This window comes from Hyperoodon ampullatus (genome assembly GCF_949752795.1).
Source record: "Hyperoodon ampullatus genome assembly, chromosome: 1".
Classification (NCBI taxonomy): domain Eukaryota; kingdom Metazoa; phylum Chordata; class Mammalia; order Artiodactyla; family Ziphiidae; genus Hyperoodon; species Hyperoodon ampullatus.
This window is the reverse complement of record NC_136914.1, coordinates 229,336,322-229,356,920: the sequence shown is the minus strand read 5'-3', so window position 1 is coordinate 229,356,920 and position 20,599 is coordinate 229,336,322. Positions and strand designations below refer to the sequence as shown.

The 20,599-nt window shown below is 53.8% G+C and overlaps 1 protein-coding gene across 1 annotated transcript in view; it reads left to right on the top strand.

The window, feature by feature from the left end:
* Positions 1-20,599, top strand: part of CFAP46 (cilia and flagella associated protein 46) — a gene marked incomplete at both ends in the record, with an annotated part of 88,954 nt that overhangs the window by 37,499 nt on the left and 30,856 nt on the right. The window contains 11 exons of the mRNA XM_079699827.1: positions 2,235-2,366; positions 2,721-2,883; positions 4,660-4,744; positions 7,120-7,258; positions 7,620-7,803; positions 10,498-10,672; positions 11,491-11,696; positions 13,339-13,488; positions 18,223-18,371; positions 19,292-19,390; positions 20,033-20,165. Of these exons, the coding sequence (XP_079555953.1) occupies positions 2,235-2,366; positions 2,721-2,883; positions 4,660-4,744; positions 7,120-7,258; positions 7,620-7,803; positions 10,498-10,672; positions 11,491-11,696; positions 13,339-13,488; positions 18,223-18,371; positions 19,292-19,390; positions 20,033-20,165 (1,615 nt within the window). The remainder of the gene's footprint in view (positions 1-2,234; positions 2,367-2,720; positions 2,884-4,659; positions 4,745-7,119; positions 7,259-7,619; positions 7,804-10,497; positions 10,673-11,490; positions 11,697-13,338; positions 13,489-18,222; positions 18,372-19,291; positions 19,391-20,032; positions 20,166-20,599) is intronic.

Here is a 20,599-nt window from a genome sequence, read left to right as displayed (position 1 = left end):
CAGAGGGCGAGGTGGGAATACATATATTCGAAAATGTAATAGCTGAAATTGTTTCAAATTGAATTAAAAATATCAACCCAGAGATCCAAGATTTTCAATGAACTCCAAGCAGGATATACACGAGGGAAACCACACCTATTTTTATTGTAGTCAAATCGCTGGAGACCGAGGTGACAAGAAAACCCTGGAAGGAAGGTGGAAGGGGAAAAGGATGCATTACACACAGGGAAAGAGGGATGAGAGGTGAGTTCTCAACAGGAACAATGTAAACCCTCTTAAGTGGTAAAAAAGAAAAAACCCTGTTGATCTAGAATTCTATATACACCAACAATTGCCTTTGAAAAATGAAGGCAAAATCAAGCCATTTTAGATTAATTAAAACTAAGAGAATCCATTCCCAGAAGACCCACAGAACAAGAAATGCTAAAGGAAGTTCTTCAGCCTGAAAGAAGATGGTACCAGATGGAAACTCAGTTCAGGAAGTAGAGGAGAACGCCCCAAGTGGTGATTGTGTGGCTGAACATAAAAGGTTTTTCCCCCTTCGGTTCTTAAATTCTTTAAAAGACACACGCCCGTTTCAAACAAAAATACATTGTATCGTGGGATTATTAACAAATGTGGAAGTAAAATGTATGACAGTGGTAACACAAAGGATGGGAATGGGAGAGACAGGGGTATATCGAGGGTTCTTACACCACCTGTGAAGTGATATAATATTAATTCACCGTAGACTGTGATTAGTTAGGAATGTATGCTGCAGTCTCTAGAGCAAGCACTACAGAAACAATAAAAGAATTATACCTAGACATCCAATGGAGAAGATAAAACTGAATACTAAAAATATTCAGTTAAGCCAAAAGAGGGAGGGAAGAAAGAACGAACATATAGGACAGAAGGAAAGCGAATAGCAAGATAGAAGATTTCACCCAACCACAGCAACAGATCTACTAAATGTAAATGGACCAACCCTCCACTTAAAGTGCAGAGTTTATCCCACTGAGCCCAAAAAGCAAGACCCAACTCGAAGCCATTTTCAAGAGACACTCTTCAAATACAAAGACACAGGTGAAGAGTAAAAGGAGGGGGAAAGATGGCCTCTGCAGCACCAGTTGCAAGAACGCTGTGGGGCTGTAGTAAAGCTCCCAGGATGTGGGATCAGAGATAGAGAGACATTTCACAATGATAAAAGGGTTCAATCAGCAAGAACTCATAAAAATTTTAAATGTGTATACACTTAGCAGCAGAACTTCAAAATTCAAGAAGCAAAAAGTTAGATACAGCCACAATTATAGCTGTAGATTTTGACATTCCTCTCTCAGTGGCTGATAGAACAAAGTAAGCCGTAAGCATATAGATGGTCACCGTCAGCAGGTCACCCAGTTGTCATTGACAGACTCTCCCCAAGGACTACGTCCTAAAGATCCAGGTCTCCAGGACAGCAACGCCAGGGCCCAGGCGGGGCCAGGCTCTCCTCCACCTCCCGCTGGGTTGGCATGCCCATCCTGGGGGACGGGGCCAGCCTCCGATTCACCCCCAGAGCATGAGCTTGACCATGCCCTGCAGATCCTTGCAGGCTGAGGGACAGCCTCTTTCTCCCCTAGACTCCTGACGGGCAGGGTGGCGGAGCAGCTGGCTCCTGCAGGCAGGTACCTGGCTTTGGGGCCTCCCAGGCCATGGCGGGGTGGTCTATCCAGAAACCAGTGCTTTTCTCCTGAGTAAGCCTGGTGCCCCCGAGCCGATTTGCAGGGACGTGCGTGCGGTTGTTATGTGCACAAGCCACGGCTTGGCTGAGAGAAGAGAGCTTATGGCACCCTTGACGTTGCTGAGTCTAAATTGTACGTTCTGAGCTCTCAGCGCAGAGCCTAGTCCCCCTGAACAAGACGTGCTCTGGGGCACGGGGAACGGGGCCCCATTGCTCTGGCAGGGCCCGGCCTCGCTTGGGGTGGGCGCCTTGTTCTGTTGCTGCTGCTGCCGCACAAGACACCCTACGTATTAGTCATTCAAACATCAGCTTATGATTCTGTCTCATGGTTCTGTGGGTTGACTGGACTCAGCCAGTTAGCTCTGGTTTGGGGACCTTCATGATGTTACTCTGGACTCCCCAGGGCTCTCTCCAGGGGGCGGGGTGGGGTGTCTCCAGGGGGCGGGGTGGGGTGTCCCCAGGGCTCTCCCCTCTCGGCAGCATCTCCCCCCCCAGGAGCCTCCTGGTAGCCGTGGCGCTTGTCTGTCTCCAGGGTGGAGGCTGAGTTGGTGGCGGAGATGCTGAGCACCGCAGCCTGCATCCAGGGCAGGAGCACCATGGATAACCTCAAGGGCCGGAAGCAGCTGCGCCTGACGGCCGCCAAGGCCTTCGTAGAGAGTGCGAGGTGGGCTGCGGCCCCCGGTGGCCAGAGTCATTGTGCGTGTGGCGCGTCTGGGGTGCGTGTTTTCGGTGGGGATGATGGCGACTGTGGCGCATGGTGCTCGCTGGGGACTGTTCCCGAGGCCAGCCCCTCCCCCAGTGGCCCTGTGACCAGGGTCATCGCCTGCCCCGTGCGGTGACACCCACCTCACCCCCGGGGGTTCCCGGCAGCCCTGAGTGTCTGAGCCAGGACGGGCCCGAGGAACGGGGAGCCGAGGCTCGTCCTGAGCAGAGCCCGTCCTGGTCCCGCAGAGCCGTCTTGGGGCCCCACCCCTCCCCTCGGCACCTACACCTGTCCAGGCCAGACCTTCCCTTCCAGGTTTGGGGGCATCGCGGGGAGCAGCGCCCTGGTGATGCAGGCCGCCCGACACTTCTGGAACACCTGGCTCCCGCTGCTGTCCTCTGCGGTCAACAGGAAGAAGTGCAAGAGTGCCACTCAGAGGGTCATCAGCATCATCAACGAGACGGAGGCCAGAAAGCAGGTGCGCTCTGGGCCGCCCCTCGCGTCCTTCCTCCAGAAAGGTGGGCGAGGTTCCCGAGAAAAGACGGGTCCCATGGGACCACTCAAGCAATGAACATGATGGCGGCATGGGGGGCAGGGGACGGTGACACCCGTGAGATCCCAGCGGGGCAGGCGGGCGGCTCCTGGCTGTGCTCAGGGCTCAGCTCTGCCCTCCCCCATCCCCGAGGGAACCCTAACTCAGACCCAGAAAGCTCCAGTAGGAAAGGGGAGAGGAGGGAGGGTGGGGGCACAGACCCACGCAGGGCCCAGGGAGGTTTCGCCTGACAGTGGACAGGCATCTGGTGGGCCTCAGGGAGTGAGGCCCCCTTCCCCCTCCGCCGTCGCCCAGGAGTGCGGTAGGTCGTGGCCCAGGGACCTCCCTTGATCTGAGAGAGAAAGCGGCAGTCTGTCACCTCTGAGTATCACGCTAGCTGTGAGTTTTTCATAACTTTATTGTGTTGAGGAATTTTCCCACCACTCCTAGTTTTCTGAGAGATTTTGTGATGAAACGTTTCTGGATTCTGTCAAATGCCTTTTCTCCATCAGCTGAGCTGATCGTGTGGTTTTCTCCTTTATCCTATTAAGGTGATGGGTTACACTGATTGGCCTCCTTCTGTTGGACCACCCTTGTGTCCCTGGGATAAATCTCCCTTGGTCACGGTGAATAATATTTTTACTGTGTTGTTGGATTTGATTTGCAATTCAGCAACTTACTTTGTTGAGAATTTTTGCATCTATAGTCATAAAGGGTATTCATCTATAGTTTTCTTTTCTTGGACCCCCTATCAAAGTAATGCTAGCCTCATAGAATGAGTTAGGAAATGTTCCTTCCTCTTCAATTTTTTGAAGAGTTGAGAAGGATAAGTGTTATTCTTTTTTTTAATGTTTGGTAGAATTCACCTGGGAAGCCATCTGGTCCAGGAATTTTCTTAACTGGAAGGTTTCTGATTGCTGTTTCAGTCTTTACTGTTAGAAGTTTGTTGACATTTTTTATTTCTTCTTGAGTCAGCTTAGGCAATTTGAGTGTTTCAAGGGATTTTTCCATTTCTTGTAGGTTATCTAATTTGTTGGAAGACAATTGCTAATAGTATTCTATTATAGTTCTTTTTATCATTGTAGGGTTGATAGTACTGTTTCCACTTTCATTTCTGATTTTAGTTATTTGGTCTTCTCTCATCTTTTCTTTGCCAGTCCAGCTAAAGTTTTGTCTATTTTGTTGATCTTTGCAAAGAATCGATTTTTGGTTTCACTGATTTTTTTCCTATTATTTTTCTATGCTCTAATCCTTAACATTCCCTTCCTTCTGCTGACTTTGGATTTAATTTGTTCTTTTTCAAGTTCCTTAAGGTGTAAACTTAGGTTGTTGGTTTGAGATCTTTCTTCTTTTTCAGTGTCAGCATTTGCAGCTATAAACTTCCCTCTGGGCTTTTGCCACGTCCCATAAGTTCTCCTCATGTGCTTTTGATCCTATTGACTCAAAGCTATAAAACTGACTTGTCTGCTTTGTGTCATTAAAAGCCGTAGACTGTGTTGCAGGGCTAGTCTGTGCATGTGTGTATGTGTTTTAAGGTAGTAAACCTTGAACTGGAGTGCCTTCTCTTACAGGGGAAATGTGATTCCACTTTTTGTGAGTTAGTATTTCAGAAATTTAGCTGCAGTTTCCGTAATTCAATGCTGAACCAAATGAAAAACAAACTGGTGAAAGAAGAAACTGCAACTTTCAAACGTCTGTATTGTTGATTTGTTTTTGCTTTAGGAAAAAGGGAAGACGCTGCTTCTGCACCAGTGGCCCACAGCCGACTTCCAAAGTGGAGGGACGACGGAAGGGTGTTTTCTCTCAGGTTTGTAGATGCAGGACAGACGGAGCCGCAGACATGAGGCCGGGGCAGGGCCTGGTGTTGTTAGATCCCGAGCCTTGTGTAGAACAGGTGAAGTCGTGGCAGTGACCACGGGAAATGCCTGCTCAGCACTGAACTCAGGCAGGCACGGTGAGGGTGAGGGCTCCTCGTGAGCAATCAGGGACCCCCACTGTAAGCACGAGGAAACCCCCCAAGCCTAGATGGCCCCCCAGTTCAGGGCCACCCTGCGCCCTCCCAGGCAGCCTTGAAATCTAGCCTCTGGGTTTTTCTGACAGGTAAATCACACTTTTCCATTTCCATAAAAATGTGGAGATATACTTCTGCGAAAAAAAGTAGTGACCTTAATAAAATAAAACATATTGTATAATTTATTTCTAAAATAAAAAATGGGGCTTCCCTGGTGGCGCAGTGGTTGAGAGTCCGCCTGCCGATTCAGGGGACGCGGGTTCGTGCCCCAGTCTGGGAGGATCCCACATGCCGCGGAGTGGCTGGGCCTGTGAGCCATGGCCGCTGAGCCTGCGCGTCCGGAGCCTGTGCTCCGCAACGGGAGAGGCCACAACAGTGAGAGGCCTGTGTACTGCAAAAAAAAAAAAAAAAAAAAAGATTATTTGCTAAAAAAGAATCACCCCTGTTAGTGTAAGGGCCACGGTGTATACTGCATAGCATGAGTGTGTGGATTAGAGCCGTGGCCCCTCCCTCAGGTGCCTCAGGGTCTACGAGAGAGAGTAACTCGATTTAAAATAGTGAACACAGATGTGACCATGTGTAATTAAATACTGAGTTGACCTCTAGACCCCCGCAGGTAAGATTGTTTGCTGGAGCCGCAGAGGGAGGTGCAGACAGCAGCCCAGACCCGCAAGACTGCGAGGCCCGGCGAGGAGCCGGCTGCTTGGGGTCCCGGCACCGCCCGGAGCGCGTGGAGCCCGTGCACGCTTTACTCCACATGCTGAAACATACTCAGATAGCTAAATGGGTTAGCAGCTTTAACAATTCAAATCATAGGAAGAAATGAGAAAGTAGAATTGAGCAAAGCAATGTTTTGAGGAAAGATTACTGCCTAAAGTTTAGAGTGATCAAAGAGGCACACTTTCAAAATACATGAAAATTTAAATAATGAGAAATGCAGAAAATTAAAAAGTAAACACTGGAAAAGTACTGGCATCAAATTCATCAGCTAAACGATCCATTTCTATAATGCATGAGCAGTCGCATTAGTCAGGTTACAAGATGCCGCACTGCAGTAACAAATGACCCCGACGGCTCAGCAGCTGAACTCGCACGGGCAGTCTCTCCCTCCTCGTCCGAGGCACTGTCTGGAATTTCTGGCAAGCGGGGTTGCCACGTCCAGGGGCATGTGCCCCTGCTGCCAGCCAGGGGGTGCAGAGCCCTGACTGTAAGAGCCCTCACCACCGCGGCGTGTGGTTCCGAGTTGGCCCGGCTGAGATGAGAGGAGGAAAGCACGCTACGGAACCCACGTGGTTCCCAAGTGTCAGACGTTGACCAGTTTATCTGCTCACGTGCCTAAATCCACCTGCTCCTGGGCACCTGTATTCCGTCCCAGCGCTGGCAGTGGGGGGGCCACGGTGAGCCCTCAGGCCCCGAGTGGTGTGAGTTGGCGCTGTCCTCCTAGCCAGCAGCCGGACAACCTGCCGGCAGGATCCATGGGCGTGTTCACCCCTTTGCTATAACGATTCAAAAACGGGAAAGAGAGCTACACGGTCAATGAGGTAAAACAGGGCAACCTGAGTGTCTGGTACCAGGGGCAGGGGCTCTGCTTTGGTGGACGGTGGGGCTGAGGTGGCCCCTCGAGCGGCCTGGGTGAGGGTGGTGGAGAGAGGCTGCTTCTTTCCTGACGCTCCCATTTTTTATTTTTAAAATTACGGAAGAGTAATGGGAGTTTCCAAAAGAGAAAGGGCTTTGAGGACTGCGGGGCCCGAGAAAGCCTGGCGGGGTGGGGGGGTGAGGGGCAGCAGGGGGCACCTGGTGCAGGTGAGGCAGGTGGGGGAGGGAGGACAGCGGCGCAGGTGTCGCCCAGGAGGAGCCCCTGAGCCTTCAGTCCCAAAAGGACTGATGTGTTTCCCACGATCAGGGGTCACTCCCGCTGCTCGAGGCCCGGCCCTGGAAGGGCAGCTCTGCGTGTGTCTAACGGACGCAGATGACGAGGTCCTGTGGCCGGACCTCCACGCGGTCCCACCTGCTGTCCAGCTCTGCGGCAGGAGGCCCGGGGTGTCCCAGGCAGGCGGCCGTGTCCCGAGTGCTCCCTGGGGGCCTCCCGGTCCTGTGGACCCCCGGCTGCTAGCACCCCCGTTCCCAGACCCCCGACCGGTGCCCCTCCTGAGCCCCGTCTCCCACCGCAGGGGCCGAGGATGACCTGACGCTTAGGGCCGCGCTCTACGGCCTGCTGTTCCACAGCCACGCTGACCAGCATGACTGGGAGGGCTGCCTCAAGGTGCTGGAGGAGGCCCTGCGGGTGCTGCCGCGGACGGCACACCGCCTGTGAGTGCCTGAGGCCCCCCAGGGCGCCCCGCTCCCCACGCCTCCCCCCCGGCTGCCTCCCCCTGCAGTCCCCCAGCAGGGTGGCTCCCTCCTCAGCCCCCCACTCTCCCCTTTCCCCTGGGGACTTTATTTCCCCACCAAGAAGTCAACACAGGAAGGGAGGGGATTTAAGCCCAACACACACAAATGAGAAATGAAAAAACAAAACACAGCACAACACAAGACCCCCAAGATACTCAGGTTTCATTTTGTTTTCTCTTTGTAAGTAGGAACATGCACAAATACTTTAGTTTGTGTGCATTCCATATAGTTACGATTTTTACCATTCAAGCATTAATTTTTCTCTTTTACTTTTCTTCAGCTTGATTTTCAAACATATGGTCATTGTGAAGGCTAGACTCGGCCAGAACTTCATGATGGAAATTCAGAAATTCAAAGACCAGAGTGAGGAGTATCTGGCACACATGTGGAAGCGCCTGGCCCTCAACTCCAAGAGTGTCTCCGGGGAGCTGACGTGCTACCACCATGCCATCCAGGCCCTGCAGGTCTGGCTCTGACTGACCGTGTGTCTGCGGATGAAGCCCCCGGGGGCGGGAAGGCGGGGGGCGGTGCGGAGCGAAGCCCAGCCCCTCGGGAGGCCCGGAAGGAAGAGGGGGGCAGCGGGACACGAGCCGGGGCGGCAGACGGATCCTGTCCTCCCACGTGAGGGACGCAGTCCTTGTGAGGCTGTGTGGGGAGGGCAGGGGGTAGGCCGCGGGGCTCTGCAGCCTCTGGGGTTTCGGGGTCTTGGGGACAGCCCCCGCCCCCGAGAAGCCAAGACACATGTTCCTCTCGACGCGCTTGGAGATTTGGGGGAGGGCGGGCACCTTGATCTGATGCAGAGCTTGTGGGACTTGCCTCGGGGCAAAGAAGGCCCCTTGATGGTGGGACTGAAGCCGCCCCAAAGATGTGCCCTGCGGCAGGCACCTGACAGGCTTTTCTGTTGAGCAGAATGTTTCCCCTTCATGGAGCGGATCCCACCGAGGTTTTCAGAGCGCTCCAGGGTCGGGGTGTCTCCCGGGAAGGGGTCCAAACACAGGCTCCATCGTTGGCCGTGTGGTCATCACCCAGCGGTCAAGCAGAGGCCTGGGTCCACTACAAGTGGCTGTGGGTGCCCCTGAATCTTGTGCCTGGGGCCCAGGCCAGGGTTCCTGGGGCCAGGCAGCTGTGCCGGGGGAGCAGGTGGTGCCACGGACGGGGCGGCTGCCGGCCGAGCCGAGCTGCCGGAACGCTCTGCACAGACTCCGTGGAAAGGCTCTCCGCCCCTTCCTTCCTTCGTTTCTTTCTTCTTAGGGGTACAAGGTGCTTTATGGTAAATTCACAGGGCTATGCAGCCATCATCACAATCAATTTTAGAACACTTCACCAGCCCCCCAAAACCCAGGTCCGTGGGCACGGTGTCCCTCCCCCCACCCCCGCCAGCCCCAGTGAGCCAGCGTTACACGGATGGAACCAGACGAGGTGGGTCTTCTGCGTCCGGCTGCCCTCCCTGGACGTCATGTCCAAGCTCCATCTGTTGAAGCGCATGTCAGGGCTTCACTGCTGGTGGTTGAATGATCTTCCATCGTGTGGATGGATGTTGCGCCGATGGGCCTCGGTGTTGCTTCCACTTATGAGCTCTTGTGACTGGGCTGCTGTGGACATCCGTGTGCAAGTGTTTGCACGGACACGTTACAGCTGTTCTCTTGGGCACATACCTGGGAATGAACTACCAGGTCATGTGATGACTCTCTTTAACTATTTGAATCGTGGTTTGACTTGCATTTCCCTAGTAACTAATGTAGTAACTAGTAGCATGGTTTTCATGTGCTAATTGGCCATTTGTACATCTTCTTTGGAGAAATGTCTATTCAAATCCTTTGCCCTTTTTTAAAAAAAATTGGTTTCTTGTCTGTTTATTGCTGAGTTGTAGGAATTCTTCATGTATTTTGGATACAAGTCCCTTATCAGATCTATGATTTGTACATATTTTCTCTCATTCTGTGGGTTGTCTTTTCAACTACTTTCTTGTATTCTTGATGATGTCATTTGTAGCACAAAAGTTTATAATCTTGATGAAGTCCAACTTATCTATGTCTTCTGCTGCTTATGCTTATGGCAACGTAGCTGAGAAACCAAAGTGTAATCCAAGGTCACGAAGGTTTCTACGTTTTCTTCCAAGAGTGTCATAGTTTCAGCTCTTACATTTAAGTCTTTGATCCCTCTTGAGTTCAGCCTCGTGTTTGGTGCGAGGTAGGGGTCCTGCTCTTTCCTCAGCGTGGGGCTGCCTGCTTTTCCCAGCACCGTTGTTGAAACGACGCCCTCGTCCCCGTCATCTCTCTTGCACAGCTCCTGTCAAAGCCACCCGTGACCACATGGTCACAGTCACTCTGAGGCCCCGTCTGACCCCTCCTCGGCACTCATGGTCGTCTGTCACCTGGCTTCCAGGCCCCCAGCGCTCAGGGCCGCTCCTCCTTCCCTTCTGCCCACCTGCTAGTGAGGGGGGAGGACCCCACTCAGGGCTGGGATGCCCCGTCCACGCCCCTCCCTCCCTGGTGACGTCGAGCAGTGTCCTGGGGAGAGTCCACCCTGACCTTGCGTGTCCCACCGCCACCTGCCCCTTCCCTCACCTCCGGCCGCGCATCCTCCTCCTCCTGGCGTGTGAGGCGTGAGGTGTGGGGCGTGGGGCCTGGGGCCCGGCAGGTGGAAGGCAGGCTGGCTCCGCTCTCGGGGGGGCCGGGGGGTGGCAGCTTCCTCCCTTGGTGCAGTGATGATTGATGCGCGATACTGGGTCTGACTCGGGCTGCACACTGCACGGTGCAGCATCTTCCCTGCCCTCCGAGCCCTGTGAACCACAGAACAGTCCATACCTCCAAGTGCCGGAGGAGACCCAGGGCAGATGGTGGGGCGCCGGCAGAGAACCCCTCAGGCCGGCGTTGCCCCAGAGGCGGGAGGGACACGTGGGAACTGCGAGGGGTCCGGCGGGCAGGCGGCGGGGCGTCCGCAGGCAGCAGAGGCCGGGGACACTCGCCTGGCTCTGGTCTTGCTGCCCGCTGCACGTGGGAGGTCTTGCTGAGCCTGGTGGCCTCGTGACGGTAGAGACGGGTGAGAAGGAGCCCCTGTTTCTAGGAGGTGGAGGAGCACAACACCTGCAGTGTGGTTCTCGGGCTGCTGAGTGGCAGGTGTGTGTCTTCACCATCCTTTTCCGTTTAATCCCAAAGAAGCCGGAGAGTGAGTGGCAGAAGGTTGACTGCATCATGGAATTCAGCGAGTGGCTGTACCACAAACAGTTTCCTCTCGAAGACGTCATCTTCCACCTGGAGTGGGCGATCGACATCCTGCTGAGGATGCAGCCCGACAGGGGCTCCCCGGAGCCGGCAGGTGTGGGGGCCACAGGTGAGCGGCGCAGTGGCTGGGGGAGGGGCCGCCCGCCGCGAGGGGCTCCTGGGCTCCACCGTCCCTGCGACGCCCCCCGCCCAGGCCAGTGCCCTGTGGACTTGGCGAGGTCAGGGCCCCGCCTCCCCGGGTGCTGGTCCTCCCCCTCCAGCAGAGCACATCCACCAGGAAGGCCCAGCCCAGGCGTGATAGGGAGGTGGTGGGAGCCCTGCCGGATGGACGGAGGGAGGGGTGGCAGCCTCCCGGCAGCCCCTCTGGTCCTTCTCTGGGTCCGACCTGAGAGCTGTCACCGAAAGGCGGGCCAAAGCTCCAGTAGGATGGGTGCCCCGTGCAGCAGAGGGGCCTCGGAACAGCGGGCCGACTTGCCCGGCACCGAGGCAGCCTCCTCCCGGGCCTGCAGAATTCAGGGGCCCAGGAGAGGGGCCGCCTCCTGTCTGCACGTGCTGAAGGCTCGAGGACACGTCCACACGACGTCCAGCCGTGTCTGGGTGCCGCCAGACGCCCAGCTCAGAGCAGCTAGGGTGGACCACGGTGGGGAGGAGGCTCCAAGTAGACCCCAGAGCCCAGGCCGCCAGCCCGCCCTGGGGCAGTGTCCCCTCACAGCCCCAACGGTGGCCGCAGAGTCCCTGCAGGTGGTCGTGTTGTCTCCGCTGGGGGAGCCCTGGGAGGTCCGTCCCTGAGGGTGGCCTTGGCCCCTGTGAGGGCAGCGCCCCCCTCTGGAAGAGTCTCAACCCCAGGCCGGGTGACAGGGGCCCCTGGGGACCAGGCGGGCGCAGGGGGCGGGCAGGGAGGACACCCAGCGGCACCCTGTCTTCCAGAAGAGCAGGTGTCCACTCCGGCGGCCCCAGAGGGCCCGGGGGCCGAGGGCTCGGGGCCCCCCTCCCTGGAGAAGCTTCGGAATGTACGGCAGCTTGAGACGCTGGCCCGCGCCTACACACTGCTGGCCCTGGTGGTGACCCCGAGCGCCGCCAGCCACCAGGACTACTGCCTCATGGCCTACACCTTTCTCCGCCGCATCTGGCAGGTGAGGCCCCGGGAACCTGCACTTACACAGGTCCTGTGTCTCTCCCGGGACAGCGTCCCCCTCCCCTCCTTCCCAGCAGCACCCTCCCTGCTTTGGGGACTCAGGGGAGGAGGGAGGGCCTCGCTGCTCCCTACGAAGGGGCCCCTCCTCTCCAAGACTCACCCCAGCGCCTTTGCCCAACCACCCGCAGAACCCTGTCTTTCCACCGCGCTGCCACTGGGCTTCCAGAACCTTCTCTGTGCCCCCTCCGCACGGCCTCTGAGCTGCCCTCCTTCCCACCACCTCCTTACGGGGCCCCCGGGGCAGCTCCTGGTCGACTCTTGCTCTCAAGGACCTCCTGCCGTCGGTGCCCGCCCAGTGGGACAGTGTCGGCAGGACAGGCCTTTCTTCTGGGCGCAGGTTTGCACCCTGACCCCGGCCATATGCTGTGGACAACAGGGCCATTGCCCATTGGCAGCAGGAAGGACTGGGAAGGCCATCCTGGGTCTTAAAGGTGCCCCAGGCCACTACCACCCACCACCCACCACCCACCACCCACCACCCACCACGCGGCAACTCTGCAATTCTTTGAGAACCGCTAAAAGTCACTTGAGTATGTTCTTCATTAGAGACGTTAATTCATCTTATGGGGCTGACAAGCTCTTCTTAAGGGTCAGCTGTGCGTCCCCGCAGGCCCAGAGTCCTGGAGGAAGCCCCCCGAGGGCAGAGGAGGGCGGCCGCGTGTCCACCCACCAAGGGGCACTGCTGCCACCTCTGCGCCGGGCGGCTCATGGCTGGGCCACTGCCTCCCATGAGTGCGTGGGAGGAGGGGGACCTGCTTCTGTTATCAGTGCTGCAAATTCGGGTTTTCTTTTCCCAGGTTTCTTTATTAACAGCAGGAAAATCAATTTCAGAAAGCAGAATTCCAGCAGCAGTGAGTTCACATTCGTTGTTGCTTCAAAAGGAGAAGGAGAAAAGCAAAGACAGAGAAAAAGACAAGGACAAGGACAAGGGCAGAGAGAAAGACAAGGACAGGGACTCGAAGCAGGTGACCGTGCCCTCCCGGGTGGCCAGGCTCTGCCCCAACCGCCCTCAAGGCTCCTCATCCCAGATGCTGGGCAGCAGAGGGCAGGGCCGTCCCGGCTGCTCTGTCCGGTTTCCCCCCCGGGAAGTGGAGCCAGTGGTTCTGGTCCCCCTGCCCCAGGTGTTAGGTGGTGACACGGGGAGGGTCTGGCTTCTCCCTTGTGGTCTGTCATCTGCGTTCCCAGAGCGGGTCCCTCCCTCTGCCCAGGTGCATCTGGGCCCTGGCCACGCGGGGCGGGACAGCACCTTCTCTCCATCCACTGGGGGCCTGTGCTGCACGTCACCTTGTCACCGGAGGAACTGCCTGTGTCTGGGGCTGTGCTCACGGCAGCGCCCGTCCCGGCTGTCCCGCCTCACTGTCCCCACTGGGGACGCCCCCGCCTCCCTCCCCCATCACTGTGCTCTCCAGGATGTGGAGACACGTGTGGGTCCAGCGTGGCTCACCGTCGGGCTGGCAGCCCAGGGAGGGCGCCACGCACGTCCCCAGAGGCACTGCCGACCCGTCCTTTCCCGCGGGGCCACCTGGGTGTCTGCTTCGAGCTCCGCCTCCTAAAACAGAGCTTGGCTTCCTGCTTTGCAGCTTCAAAGCCCCACTCCTGGCAAACGCCTTGAAGACGTACCAGCAAGCATAGAAGAGTGGGCTTCCTACGCTTGCCCCGAAGAAGCCATATCAGTATTTAAACAGGATCAGAGCAACTTTGCTGTCAACCCGTCAACTCTCCAGAAGCCGGTGAGTGGACCTGAAGATGCCGTCCCAGGCCTGTGTCCATGTCCTGCCTCCTGGCTTGTTGTCACAGCTGACGCTTTCCGGTGTGAAGTGAGACCAGAGAGGGATGCACAGAAACAGGGCTCTGCTCAGGGAACTGTGAAGGGCCTCCTGGGCATAAGCCCCCAGACCCTCCCACAGGCCCGGCCCCGGCCACCTCCCCCTCCCCGGGCACCTGCAGCACCCGGGGGACTTTTCCTCACGCATTCCCCGCACAGGTCACACTCCTGAACATGAGATTCAGCCGTGCCTGGGAGTGCCCCACGGCTGCTGTGACAGGCCACCGCAAACCGGGTGCTTAAAGCAGCAGAAAGGTTTTTCCTCGCAGTTCTGGAGGCCACAGGTTCAAAGTCAGTATCACTGGGCCGAAGTCAAGATGTCGGCGGGGACACATTCCCTCTGGAGGCCCCAGGGGAGGGTCCTTCCTGCCTCTTTCAGCTCCTGGGGGCTCCTGGGCTTGTGGCCGCGTCACCCCCCCCACCTCTGTCGTCACGTGGCTTCTCCACTGTGTCTGCGTCTCATCTCCCACGTACAGGGGCCCATACGATGACACGTGGGGCCGCCTGTATCATCCAGGGCAACCTCCCCAGCTCGGCATCCTTAGCTTGACCACACCTGCACGCAGGTTCCAGGCGTAGCGCCGGCAACTTCGGGGGCTGTTTTTCAGCCCTGCACCTGCCTGGTTTCTGTGCTTGTGGAAATAGAGACTCTCGGCCTCTAACCGCCCATGGCTGGCTTCTCTCCGGAGCGCGGCGTCCACGGGAATCCTCCACGCTGCTTCGTGTGTCTGGTTGTGTTCACATCGTCGGTGTCGAGTATTCCGTCTGGTGACTCGACCACGGCCTGTCTGTCCTTCAGCCACGGAAGGCACGGGGCTGTTTCCGGCATGCCCGTTACAGATGTCTCAGGGCCCACGTGCCCACGTATCTGGAGGGCACACCCGGCAGCGGGGTTTCTGGGTCACGGAGCAGGTGTAGCTCCAACTACAGCATGTTGACAAACTGCCTTCGGCAGTGGTCGTGCCAGTGAGGCCCGCCTTCTCACCTGGCCGTCGGGGGGTGGGGCGTGGGCCTCTAACTGGGCTCAGCCGGACACTCCCTGACTACGGTGAGGCCGGACGCCTCTCAGCACCTTTTGGCCACTTGAATGTCCTCTTTCGTGGCCTGCCTGTGCAATCGGTCGCCCACATTTTATTAAGCCTCTGTCTTTTCCTTGTTGAATTGAAGGAGTTCCTTATCTGTCTTGGAAAAAACACTTAGACAGTTTATGACAGCAGGTCACCCTCCACTCTGTGACTTGACTGTCTTGAGGTCTTCTCGTGAATACAGACTCCAAGTTTTAGTCTACTAAAAAGTATTAATCTTTCCCTTTATGACTAGTGCCTTGTTGTGTCCTGTTTAAACAAATGTTTTCCTTCCCAAAGATCATGAAAATGTTCTCTTATGATATTTTCCCAAAAGCTTTATACTTCTACATGTCAGATTTAGATCCACTTGAAATTGGTTCATGTGTGTGCTGTGAGGTGAAGGATCCGGTTTTGAGCTCTCTGATCTGGATAGCTGAATGTTCTAACACCACTTATTGAAAAATCGCTTGCCTGGCTTCTTTGCCACGCTTGTCATGAATCAGGCGTCCACACCCGCACTGACACCTCACTGTCTGAGCTACTGAGGTTCGTCACCTGGACTGCTTGGGAGAGAACATTTCCTGACCTTGTTATTCAGTAAGGTCTTGGATGTCCTTTCCGTCGTCCATGTGTTTCCATGTGTCTTTTAGAGTCAGCTTGTTGGCTTCCATTGGAAACCCTGGTGGAGTTTTGGCTGTGATTGCATTGAATCTCGAGATCAGTTTTTGGTTCGGGGGAGAACTGACGTCTTTGCCACATTGAACATTCCAGTCGATGAGCGTGTTCTAGCTCTCTGTTGACGCAGGTCCTTCTGTAACTTCTCTTGATAGTGGATTTGAGTTTTATGCGTGGAGGTTACACACATTAGATTTATTTCTATGTATTTGATGTTTGTGCTGCTGTTGCAAATATACCTCTTTTGTTTCATTTTTTTAAACTCCAGACGAAATCTAGAAATATAATTGTTTTCATCTTGACCTTGCAGCCATCGGTTTAGTTAACTTCTAGATAAGTTTGGTAATCAATCTGTAGATTCTTTTGATTCTATGTGTATACACAGAGTCTGCATTTTGTCCGCAAACGTTTTTCCTCATTTCCGATCATTACACTTTTTATCTCCTTATTCCACTGGCTGCCACCAACACAGCGCTGAGCAGAGATGGTGATACCTTCTTAGCTTGCTCCTTGTCTTAGCAAGGGGGTTTCAGCATTTCACTCAGTGTCATCGATGTTTGCTGTAGGTGCTTATAGGTATTCTTTATTGATTAAGGAAGTTCCTTTGTTTCTATTTGCTAAGAGTTTTAATCACAAATGGCTATAGATTTTTATCAAATATTTTTCTCCATCTATCAAATAATGGTTTTCTCTTTCCTTATTTTAATTATGTTGATTTTTTTCCCTAATGGTTATCAGAATAATGTCACCTTGGTTGAGATGTATTATTCATTTCATTTATCATCAGATTCAGCTGGCTAGTATTTTGTTTGGGGTGTTTGCCTCTATGTTCATGAGGAAATTGGTGTTTAATTTTCCTTTCATACCGCACGCCTGTCAGGAAGTGGTAAAAACCTGCCCTGGCTCTGAACTGTTTTCTCTCCCAGCGCTTCTGACCGCAGGTGTGTGGGTTTCCACACAACAACCAGTTCTCAGCTCCCCGTGGACACCAGCTGGGTGACCACCCCATTTAACTCAGTTCTGGCACTACGCGCCAGGGTCAGTGCAGGCCCCACAGGGCCAGGGCTCCGTCCCTCGAGGCCGCCCCCACCAGGCGCCAGTCACAAGTGTCGGGTCCCCAGGCCACTGCACTCCATGCAGTGTGGCCATGAATCGGGTTCCCACGACGCCCTCCTCAGGTTCGATGTTTGCCATGACGGCTCCCAGACTCAGGAAAACGCTTGACTTAACTAGATCGCTGGTCTGTTACAGAGGATGCTGTAAAGGATGCAGGTGAACAGCCCGATGAGGAGGTCCATGGGGCAGGTGTGGCAGGGTCCCGAGCACAGGAGAGCCTGTCCCCGTGGAGCTGGGGTGTGCCGGGCGCCACCCTCCTGGCAGGTGGACACGTTCACCAGCCCAGAAGCTCTCCAGACCCCTTCCCGCAGGGTTTCCATGCAGGTTCCGGGACAGGGCACGGCTGATCGGCTCGCGGGCCGTTGGGAATTAACTCAGCCTCCAGCCCCTCCCCTCCCCAGATATCGGGACGGGGCTGAGGGTTTCACTCTCCCGTCCCGTGGTTGGTTCCTCCGGCCGCCAGCCCCCATCCTGAAGCTCTGTAGGGATGGCCAGGAGTCACCTTGCGGGTGTAAACTCAGGTGTGGGTGAAAGGGGCTTGTGAACCACAAAATCCCGAGGGTTGTAGGAGCTCAGTGCCAGGAACCAAGAACAAAGACCAGAGGTGTGTCTTGTTGTATCACAACATCACACTGACCTTTTAGTCAATTAGAAAGTGTTCCCTTTTTTAACTCTTCTTGGGAAGAATTTGTGTAAGATTAGCTGTTATTTCTTCCTTAAATGTTTGGAAGAATTCCCTGGTGAAGACTTCTGGGCCTAGATCCATTTGAGAAGATTTTAAAATATGGATCCAATTTACTTAACAGTTACAGAACGCTTCAGATTTTATATTTCTTTTGTAATGGTGGGTTGTGTTTTTCTAGGATGTTTCCAGTTAATATAAAATTTTAAATTAATTGGCATAATGTGGTTCTTAATGTCCTAGTTTCATCTTTTAGTGTCTGTAGAATCTATAAAGATTTCTGTGTCTCCCCCCACTCTCTTTCTTGAGCGGCCTCACCAGGAATGATCAATTATTAGCCTCTCAAAAAAACCACACGCTTTCCAGGCCACCCGAATACCACTGGGCTGGGGTGTAACCCCTGACAGGGCTGTTTTACTTCATTGCCCTTAAGCCTCAGGTGCGGGCTTTGGGGACCCAGTCAGGACATTAGCCTTCAGTGGGCCCTCAACTCCACCTTCAAAGGAAAAGTCACAGGTGCTGTTCAGGCTCTCAGCTGCCTCTTCTGTCAGCAGACATCCCAGGACACGTGTATCCCAATATGCCAGCTTCACATCTCTCAATTCACATCTTCTTCCATGTCTCGGCCCAGCCATTTTTGCCTGCATTGTTCACTCTTCAGTGCTTTTAAGCAGATTTTTAAAATAGCTCATCCAACTTCTCTAATTTTCTACTGAGGAATAATTGTTTTATCAAACCTAGTGTGACATTATAAGAAGTATTAGTTCGTCTCTGTCTATATTAAATTTGAAAGCAGTTGTATGTGTATATAAAGAAATGAAACAAAGACATTAATTTGAATGAAAGCAGATGGATGTTTCTTGTGAGCATCTTTATACTTGGGTGAAGATTCCAGGAAATTGCACACGACAAGCTGAAAGCCATTAACTGAAGGAAAGGAGGCAGAGAGCACGTCATTCCTTCCCTCAACAGACACTAGTTCAGCACCCCTGTGCACGTGGCACTGTGGGGACAGAGTTCCCGGAGGGAAGACCCTGTGAGCTGGGGGCCTACCCTTCCCCCGTCTTTGACCTTACATGTATGCTGTGTATTGATGTAGACGTACAGTTTATACTATCTGGACCACTTGGTCGAGGCCCTGCAGAAGGTGTTCCTTCACGAGCTCACCATCCCGGTCCTGCAGTTGGGGGTACTCATTGCAGCCTCCGTGGTCGACAGCAAGAGCCTCAAGGACCTCTACCACCTCCGGTTGGTACACCTGCTTTATTTTCAGGGGAGCTGGGAGACATTTAAGTGGCTAAAGTGAATATTTCCCAAAGCAATATAAAACGAAATAAGATTTTAAAATTTTAATTCTGTAGTTGACTATTTATATAAATAATAAAGTCCCTAAGATTTGTAAAGCCAAATAAATCAGAATACCTAAACATAAAAATAGTATTTTTAGTCTGAAAATTTGTACCTGGTTCTTAAGAGAATATGATTATTCCAAGGAAATACACACTGAAGTAGAATAAGTAGAAAAAAGGAGCATTGTGTCTTCAACTTACTCTCAAATAGTTCAGGAAAACCTTTTATATATATGAATTTTAAATAAAATTTATGTGTAAATAATTTTTAATTATTTCCTGAACTATATATGAAAGTTTATATTATTATTCAGGAAATAATTTTCCTCTATACTATTTTTATATTTTTATATAAAATTTTAATAGATTTTTACATATATAAAATTGAGAGAGAAGGAGAGAGAGAACCTGGGTGGTGAAGGATGTAGTAATTCTTTGTAGTGTTTGTGTAACTTTTCTGGAAACTTGAAATCATTTCACAATACAACTGTTTTACACAAGAATCAAAGCAGAGCTTGTTTGCTTCAAGTTGTAACGGGTCAGAGCCCCACCCACTGCGCCTTGTCTTGACCTCGAAAGATGACCCTGAGACTATAAATGTGTATGGAGTAAAATATATGAATGAGTGTAAAAATGTGCTCTACCTGAAATTTGATGGAGCCATCTGTTATTTTTCCCTAGTAATCTGGCTTAGCTTTACAAATTATAGAAAATATCTTCAGATTATCCATTCCTTTTCCCGTTTACCAACCTGTGTCAAGTTGGCTGAGCCCAGGGCAGCCCGACTCAGGGCTGATGCTCCTCTCGCCACCCCCGTAGACTTGCCCTGGTCTGTTCTGACCTGAAGTTGAGGGAAGCAGCCACTTTCCACGAGGAGGTGGTCGGGCACGCCTACATCTGCGAGGTGGAGCAGTTGAGGTAAGTCAGCTGAGGCCGCGGAGCTCCCCCTGCCGTGGTGCTGCTCAGGCACCGGCCCTGCTCTCGGCTGCGTCTCCTCGGGCCCCAGGCCCCGTCTCCCACCACGGCTGGGCAGCAGGAGCAGTTCATTCCCCACGTGCCCTCCCGTGTGTGGGCGTCTCCCAGGCTGGGGCCGCATGAGGGAGGGACACACAGCACCAGGCGTGTGCAGGGGGCCAGGTGGAGCGGGATGGGTGAAGGAGGCGGCATCCTGAGGGCACATGGGGAAGGAGGGTCCCACAAGAAGCAGGAGCTGGGCAGGGGCCTCTGTGGGCTGCCTTTCCAGATGGGGTGGAGTTCTGGCCTGGACGTAAGTTTGAGATTCGTGTTAAACATCCAGGTCGGGATGTCAGATGAGTAGCTGGATGCGTGAGCCTGGAGTCTGGAAGCGAGAATGGGCTAGGGGTGGAAATTTGGGAGTCATATATGCTGCTAAACCATATGGGAATTAAAAAAAAATCTTTGTAAACACGTGAGTGGATAGCAGCTTCTTGTAGCTATTTTCATTTGTATTTCTTTGATTACTACTGAAATTGAACATTTTCAGGTGTCTCTGGCCGTTGTATTTCTTCTTTGGCATAATGCCTGTTTTACTTATATTAGCTGCAGAAAAGAAATTGCCTTGAAAAAGGAGAAAAATAAGGAACCTCTATTAGAAGAAAGTCTGCCAGCACTGAGCGAGCCCCCCACTCCAGCCCAGCGAGCAGAGATGAAGCCCCTCGTAGCAAAGGATAAGGTAGCCTCGCTCTGCAGAAGCACCTTGGTTCCTAGCCCAGCGGGGGCAGTGACAGGCCCCGCTCCAGCCAGTAAGCTCAGACTTGTCTTAACTGCCTGCTGCCTCCAAATCCTGGTGCCGGGTTTCCTGGGAAATCCAGGGACTGATGGGATGTGTCCCCTCCCTGCGGGCCCTGGAAGTTCCCATGGAAGATGGGACTGCAGGGCCTGAGCTGCAGTTCAGATAGGACGGGCTGGGAGCAGCGGGTGCCCCCCCGGGGAGAGCTACCGCGCCAACCAGAAGGGGGAAAGGGCGAGGCCCTCGCAGCCAGAGTGGCCAGGAGGTCTGAGCGCCCACCGGCCTGCCCCCGACCCCGTCCGGTGGTGGGCTCGCCCGTAAAGGAAATAACCATCCCCACCGCCATGCTCCGAGGTCATAAGCATTTGTTACCATGG